General features: G+C 42.0%; 1 protein-coding gene across 1 annotated transcript; it reads right to left on the minus strand.

Moving 5' to 3' along the window:
- Window positions 1-386: 386 nt before the first annotated feature.
- Window positions 387-2,568, minus strand: LOC105174878 (putative protein phosphatase 2C 2). Its single transcript, XM_011097111.3, has 4 exons — window positions 1,706-2,568; window positions 1,299-1,478; window positions 1,049-1,219; window positions 387-978 (listed from the first exon to the last, which is right to left on the minus strand). The coding sequence occupies exons 1-4, from the start codon at window positions 2,321-2,323 to the stop codon at window positions 625-627; spliced, it is 1,323 nt and encodes a 440-aa protein (XP_011095413.3). The 5' UTR covers window positions 2,324-2,568; the 3' UTR covers window positions 387-624.
- Window positions 2,569-8,695: the final 6,127 nt, after the last annotated feature.

Consider the following 8,695-nt stretch of genomic DNA (forward strand, 5'->3'; position numbering starts at 1 on the left):
TCTAATGAGAGATGATTTGGTATTTGGTTGAAAGTGGTAAGGTGGGGGTGGAGGGCTGTCTTTCTTGACTTTTTGGGGGCGAAAACTCAATGACCCTCTCTTTCTCCCCCAATTCCATTCCATGGCCTCCTTACAATTGAATTAATAACCGTGTGCTGTGTGTGCACTGCCGCCTAACCCTAACTCAGTAACCAACACCTAATACTATTTCTTAGCCCCCCAACACAAACACACGCACACTTTTTCCTCTTCATATATAATTTTCTTTTTTTCTTTCTTCCTAATCACACAATCCAATATTCTTTGCTTCTTCCTTTATTTAATTAATTTAAATTAAAAAGGTCATATATAATAGTATGTTCATGATTTATATTTATATTTATAATAATAAAACAATTCCTTAATTAGCAAATAACTTCCTTCTACCATCTAACCGTATGTATGTAATTATAATATCATAATTATGAATAGTTTACATTGGATAGAGATGAGGAGGAGGAGGAGGTTGTGCATGATCATGTGTACCTAGCTAGCTATTCTTCAAAAATGAATCAACCTGGCTAGCTAGTGAGTATTGCTCATGAAGATGATTTGTGTATATTTGAGCATGGGCTAGGTAGGTAGCTATATATGGGTGTGGGTGTGGGTGATCATCTTGAAATTGTGAAGGTTAATGAGCATGACAGTAATGTCATCTCGATTCCCTCGGCTTGATGATATTTCCACAAGTTTCCTGCAAGACTCTATCATCATATGATTCCTTGACACCACCACGTCTACCGCTTCTTGATCGCTCACCCTATCCCATAACCCGTCCGAAGCTACTATCAGAAACTCACACTCTGATGTTAAGGCCACCTTCACTATCTCAGGCTCACAGATTATCCAATCTTTCAAATGCACGTCCCCAAATGCCCTCGATATCGCCAGCGATCCGTTCACCCTCCACACTCCATTGTGGCAGTGCAGAAAACCACCCTGTCATCCATCACCATCTCTTTCTAATTAAATTCATCACATCAAGAAAATTTAATATAAACATGCATACCGAATTCTCAATGCGTTCACGCTCGTCTTCCCTGCTCAGCCGATGCTCATTTGTCACTGTAATGGCTTTCCCTTTCCTGCTCAACACTACTTTACAGTCACCCACATGTGCCGCGTGCACTTCTCCATCCTTGAGCAGCACACCCGCTGCACACGCTCCTCCATGTACATCCTAAAATCATTATCAAGTTCATAATGTTTCTAGCACCAGCAGGTAGCAAATAGCAATAGCAATTGATAATGATGCGTACCTGAGCAAGAAACTCTTTATCCGTGGCTGAGTAGCCTCCGCGCAAAGCGGCTTCAATCTGGTTTCCGGCCTTGCCAACTCCCACGCCTTGTAACTCATTCACTATGTTCTTCCCTAAATTTTTAGCCACATAATCTGCTGCTTCATGCCCTCCATGCCCATCAATTACTACGAAGAACGCCTGCACTCCTCCATAACAATTTTTCTTTTATTTAATATATGTACCCTTCAACATCTCTATACCAAAACCAATTATTGCTACAATACCACACAAATTTAACCACCAAAACAATAAGACATCTTTTCATTGATTATATAGTGTAGAGATATATAATTGATGAAAGCAATTAATGGAATATTGGAGCTGATAGCTAGAAAATTCATCAAAATTAGATTTTGGTGACCTACTTGTTTAGGGTCACCTGAAATATCAAGCACAACTGCGTGCCTATCTTCCATGACCTCTCTCCTACCCTTCTTGCTTGCCAAGAAGAAATCTCTGCCCTGGATTATCTCCAATTCTTTCATCATATTATCCATCCTTTTCACCTTTTCAATGGAATCCAGGTCCGTGGGGACAACAAGCCGGGCCGGCCTCTTCCTCGATGGCTTAACTAATACTTCATTGCTGTTGCCTCGTCCAATTAGCAGCTGTTTATTTTTTATCCCAATATTGTTGGGCAGATGGTTTGGATCAAGTTGGGAATTAGAAGAGGTGCAGGGTTGATGATGATGGCAGGTGCAGGAGGGAGACGTAGTGGGCGGAGGAGGAGGTGGAGGGGGTGCGGGGGCGATTAACAAAGCCATGCAAGTCATCCGCCTGAGCCTGAGGAGGCGGAGGAAGTATAAAGCTATTGAAATTACGGATAAACGAAAGAAAGCTGGCCGGACATCAATCATTGTTGAAAACTTGTTCCAGTAATAATTCAAATGCACAATGCAATATTGGGAAGACCTAATTATAACACATAAACAATAACAAAACAAGATGAATGTTGAGGATGCAATTAACAAAAGATCGATCATGGAAGAGCTTAACGAAATAGGTATAAGGAATGTAGCTAGAGATTTTTATATATATATATATATATATATATATAAGAAGAAAGAGAAGAATTGAAGAAGAAACGAAATATAATAATGATGAATGGATGGATGGATGGAGGAACAAATTTTGGGAATGATTTGATGTAGAAAATTTAAGAGGTCAAAGGGCGGGGAGGAAAGGAAGGATGTTTTTGGGAGATGGGTTTTAACAGGTCAAAAAAGGCTGGAATTCAAACGGCCACCCATCAGCTGGGTGCATGCTCAAACGCCTAATATTTATTCAATACCACACTTTGCTAATTATACCTGCCCAGCCCCAGCCCCAGCCCCAGCCCAAGTCCCCCTAATAAAAGCTAACTACTTCTCTCTTTCCCCTACCAATATGCTCCTACTCATCTTGTATAACGCGCCTAACCAAATTAATTATATTATATTTGGTATTTCACATTATTCAACTACATATATATATATATAAATAAATTAGAATGAGCTCCATTGAAGTTTTTTAATTTTATTATTTAAAAATTTATCAAATACTCTTGATGTTTGATGAAAAAAGTATAAGTGAAAAGAAGAGTGTTATTCCTCAATTTTTATATACATGAGAGATATTGGCATTGAAGTAACCCCTAAATAGGAAATGTAAGGGTCCCTTTAATCTGAAGATGTAGCATAAAGTAAAAGTTGAGGTATGTAGTTCAAACGGAAGAAAACATCAAAAAATATATCAAAGCATGTACCTCTTTGTATATAGGCAAACATAATTAGGTGGTTGGATGAAATTATGATGATGTTAAATTCTTTTTAGATTTATCCAACCTTTAAGGTTTAGGTTACTTCTCTCTAGAGGCGCCATGCCCCAAGAGAGTTGCTAATTCTTATCCGATTTTATGAGGTGTACCTCCTGACATCCTATGTGGATGCCACCTAAACTACTTGTGGATGTCATTGATGTGAGATGGACTTTGACTTTGAGTGGGGGGCTTTAAGTTCCTAAACTTTATTGTGGGCTCGTAAGGTCTTTTTTGGATTGAGGCCCTCCCAAATTTGTGTCGTTGGAGCTTCCTTTAGCCAACTTATTTTTTGGGCATATCTACTGGACCCTCTGCATGGGGGCTCTACATAGATTAGACTTCCTGGGGATATTTTTTTGGGCCTTCCCCTGAAATGGGCTTCATGGAGGACATAATGGATTTGTATAATATTTTTTTATTTTTTTTTGGATCATTTGAATTTTTTGGGTCAATCCTTTTTTTATCGGCATCATATATAATTATTATATATATATATATGATGATTGAAAGTCTAAACATTATTTTATATATATATATTGTAAAACATTGAGGAGTGAAATATAATATTTAAAAAAATGTAATATGATTGAGGAGCAAAAAAGGGAAGAGAATATATTAAAATTGGTTATGCTTAATTTTTTCAGTTGAAAAATATAATGATGCCCCTTAGTTTATAATTAAGAATAAATCGTTCCTTTAGAAAGCAACTCAAAGTTTGTAATATATATGATAGTGTAATATTGGTGCTGGTTCTCCTAATATAATATTATATGGCTCTGAGATGTGCTGTTTTGTTTCTAAATATTGCATTTGGAAACTGCAGCTCCGTGATGAAGTTCCTGTTAAGTTGTGAAGATTGATTTGAAGAAGAAAATGATAACCTGATTCAATTTAGAAATCCCAAGTTGAGTTGGAGAAGGATAACTCGATTCAAAGTTAAGTTGGAGAAGGATAACCCGATTCAAAGTTGAGTTGGAGAAGGATAACCCGATTCAACTTAGAAATCCCAAGTTGAGTTGGAAAAAGGATAAGTCATGGCTATATATATACTACTCTTATTAGCATTGTTTTATAGAGCAAAGTAGAATAGAGTGGAGAGAAAAGAAAGAGTTGAGACGAGGGTAAGTGTTGTCTTTCACGTGTGGTGAAGACTTGCATACAAGTGTGTGTGTGTTGTACTCCTCAATTTTCCTCCTCTTTGAGTGTTTTCTCCTGGCTTGGTATCGCCCCCAGACGTAGGATTTATATCCAAACTGGGTTAACAAATTCGTGTGTCTTTTATCGCCTTCATATTCCACCTGTTATCCATCTTAACCCGATCCATTTCCTAACAACTGGTATCAAGAGCCTGGTTCAAGGAGTTAAGATGGAGGGAAAGTTTCCAGTCGAACGGTTCAATGGTTCCGACTTTGGGTTTTGGCGTATGCAGATGGAGGCCTACCTGTACAGGAAGGACCTGTACGAACCACTTGCAGAGAAGTCCGAGAAGACGAGTGATGAAGAATGGAAGGTGCTCAATCAAAAGGCGATGAGCGCAATAATCCTGTCGCTCTCTCGGAATGTCGCCTATCATGTGAAGGGAGCAAAGAGCACGAAGGAAGTTCTACAGACTCTTGTCGATATGTACGAGAAACCCTCAGCAATGAACAAGGTTATGCTGATGAAAAAACTATTCAGGTTGCAGATGGAGGAGAGGAAGTCGGTGGCCGATCACCTCAATGACTTCAACCAACTCACGACACAGCTGGCGTCTGTGGATATCGTGTTTGACGATGAGGTAAAAGCGTTAATTTTGCTTTCATCTTTACCTGACAGTTGGGATGTGGTTGTTACTTCGGTGAGCACTTCGTCTGGGAAGGAGAAGATGAAGTTCGACAACATCAGGGACATGATGTTGAACGAGGAAACCCGTAGAAAGCAAACGGGTGGATCATCTGGCTCTGCACTACATACAGAGTCCAGAGGGAGACCTGACACACGGGGTAAATACCGTGGAAGGTCAAGGTCCAGGGGGAAGAATAAAGGCAAGAAGGAGATGGTGTGCTGGAACTGCGAGAAGCCCGAACACATGAAAAGCGAATGTCGGGCGCCAAAGAAGGAAAAGGAGGGCCGGACAGCGAATGCCGCGACGGAAGAGATCACGGATGCACTCTTGTTGAGTGTGAGCAGTTCTTCCGATGATTGGGTTGTGGATTCAGGGGCCTCATTCCACTCATGCAGCAACAAAGACATCATGGAGCCATACACCTCAGGTGATTTTGGCTTAGTTTATCTTGCAGATAACAAACCCCTCAAGATTGTAGGAAAGGGAGATGTGCGGATCAAATCAATGAATGGGTCATGTTGGACCCTACATGATGTGAGACACATACCAGGACTGAAGAGGAACTTGATCTCAGTCGGACAGCTGGATAGTGATGGATTCCACACGACGTTTGGAGACGCGAAGTGGAAGATCAGTCGGGGAGCAATGACTTTGGCACGAGGACTAAAGTCGGGAACGCTCTACATAGCGGGAGGATCCAGTTCAAACATCCCCTTTGCAGGAACTGTATCGCAGGCTAACCTGTGGCACAATCGCTTGGGCCACATGAGCGAGAAAGGAATGAACGTGCTGAAGTCGAAAGGACGGTTGCCCGAGTTAAAATCGGTGGAGGTGGGTCATTGTGAACACTGCGTGTTCGGAAAGCAGAAGCGGGTGAGCTTCTTGACCACAGGAAGAACTCCGAGGAAAGAAAAGTTGGAGCTTGTTCACACCGATTTGTGGGGACCAGCACCAATGTCATCTCTTGGTGGATCAACGTACTACATGACATTCGTCGATGACTCCACTAGAAAGGTATGGGTGTATTTCTTAAAAAGAAAATCTGATGCCTTTGATACATTCAGGAGATGGAGGGCACTAGTGGAAAATGAGACAGGTCTACAAGTGAAATGTCTCAGATCGGATAACGGTGGCGAGTACAGCAGTGAAGGTATCAAGAATTACTGCGCCGACCATGGAATCCGAATGCAGAAAACAATCCCGGGGACACCTCAGCAAAATGGCGTTGCTGAGAGGATGAACAGAACACTGAATGAGCGTGCGAGATGCATGCGATTGAAGAGCGGACTACCAAAGATGTTTTGGGCAGATGCAGTCAACACGGCTGCTTTCTTGATCAATCGAGGGCCTTATGTCCCGTTGAACAACATGATACCGGAAGAGGTATGGAGTGGTAAGAAAGTGGATCTTTCTTTCTTACATACGTTTGGTTGTTCAGCCTATATTTTGAACGATGATCGGACTAAGCTGGATGCTAAGTCGATTAAATGTACATTCATTGGGTATGGGACTGACGAATTTGGGTATAGATTCTGGGATGATCAAAACCGGAAAATAATTCGTAGCAGGAATGTTATATTCAATGAGGATGTAATGTACAACGACAGGAAGGTAAGCCCGGACGATGACAAGAAGGAAAGGGAATTTGTTGATCTCGATATTTCAAATTCCGGGATCATGAGACCAGCAGATACGGATTCAGTGGGAGTTCAGACGGACGAAACCGAACAGACGGAGATAGAGCCAGAACCAGTATCGGAGGAACCGATTACTGAAAGCAGCACACCCTTGGCACTAGGTCGAGAACCGAGGCTGAGAAGGGCCCCAGATAGGTACTCCCCCTCTCTTTATTACTTGCTTTTGTCTGATTGTGGAGAACCCGAATGTTACGCAGAGGCAGTCAATGATGTCCACAAGAGCAAGTGGGAGCTTGCGATGAACAACGAGATGAACTCGTTGAAGAAAAACAACACATGGGAATTGTGTCAGCTCCCAAAAGGAAAGAAGGCCCTACAGAACAGATGGGTCTATCGGGTTAAGGAAGAATCAGACGGGAAGAAGCGGTACAAGGCAAGACTTGTAGTAAAGGGATTCCAACAAAGATACGGTATTGACTTTACTGATGTTTTTACACCTGTTGTCAAGTTAACTACTATTCGTCTTGTGTTGAGCATGGTAGCGGCAGAGAACTTGGAGTTACAACAGATGGATGTGAAGACAGCCTTCCTACACGGGGATCTTGAGGAGGAGATATACATGGTACAACCAGAGGGGTATAATGGAGATGATCAGCAGGTGTGTCGTCTGAAGAAAAGCCTGTATGGATTGAAACAGGCTCCGCGGCAGTGGTACAGGAAGTTTGACAACTTCATGCTAGAGATAGGTTTCTCTAGATGCAATGCTGATCATTGCTGCTACGTGAAGAGGTTCGATGAGTTTTTTATCATTCTACTCCTGTATGTTGATGACATGTTGATAGCAGGATCAAATGTCAAAGAGATCAATAGGCTCAAGGATCAGTTATCGAGGAAGTTTGACATGAAAGATCTTGGCGAAGCAAGACAGATATTGGGCATGAAAATCACAAGGGACAAAGGTATTGGTAAATTATGGTTATCTCAATCTGATTATATTGAGAAGGTATTATGCAGATTCAAGATGGAAAATGCAAAACCGGTTGGAACGCCATTGGGAAATCAGTTCAAACTATCCAACAGTGATGCGCCCCAGACTGACTCCGAACGTGCAAAGATGAGAGTCACACCGTATGCCTCAGCAATTGGGAGCCTGATGTATGCTATGATCTGTACTTGACCGGATATAACACATGCAGTGGGAGTAGTTAGCCGTTTTATGAGCAATCCAGGAGTGATGCACTGGGAAGCTGTGAAATGGATTCTTAGGTACCTAAGGGGTACTAAGGACCGAGCATTGGTGTTTGGTAAGGGCAAGCTTACCTTGTTTGGGTTTGTTGACGCTGATTTTGCAGGGAGTGACTATGACAAAAGGAGGAGCACTACAGGGTACGTGTTCACATATGGCGGTACAGCCGTATCCTGGGTCTCAAAGCTGCAGAAGGTTGTCACACTGTCCACGACGGAAGCTGAGTACGTGGCAGTTACTGAGGCGGCTAAGGAGGTCATTTGGCTGCAACACTTCTTGGGTGAATTAGGGAAACCTCAGGCAGATGTGATTCTTCATAGCGATAGCCAGAGTGCGATCCATCTGGCAAAGAATCCCGCGTTCCATTCGCGGACAAAGCACATCGAGATCAAGTACCATTTCATCCGACAACTTCTGGAGAAGAAGGCACTGCAGCTGGAGAAGATCCAAGGAGAAAAGAATCCTGCGGACATGCTGACCAAGGCGGTTGCGATGGAGAAGTTGAAGTTGTGTACAGCTTCGACTGGCCTTGATGACTAGAGTGGACAAACCCGGCGGTACCAAGAAAGAAGTGGAGAAAAGCTAATCAATCTTCAAGTGGGAGATTGTTAAGTTGTGAAGATTGATTTGAAGAAGAAAATGATAACCTGATTCAACTTAGAAATCCCAAGTTGAGTTGGAGAAGGATAACTCGATTCAAAGTTGAGTTGGAGAAGGATAACCCGATTCAAAGTTGAGTTGGAGAAGGATAACCCGATTCAACTTAGAAATCCCAAGTTGAGTTGGAAAAAGGATAAGTCATGGCTATATATATACTACTCTTATTAGCATTGTTTTATAGAGCAAAGT

This window comes from Sesamum indicum, linkage group LG2 (assembly GCF_026168435.1).
Source record: "Sesamum indicum cultivar Baizhima isolate 11 linkage group LG2, ASM2616843v1, whole genome shotgun sequence".
Classification (NCBI taxonomy): Eukaryota; Viridiplantae; Streptophyta; class Magnoliopsida; order Lamiales; family Pedaliaceae; genus Sesamum; species Sesamum indicum.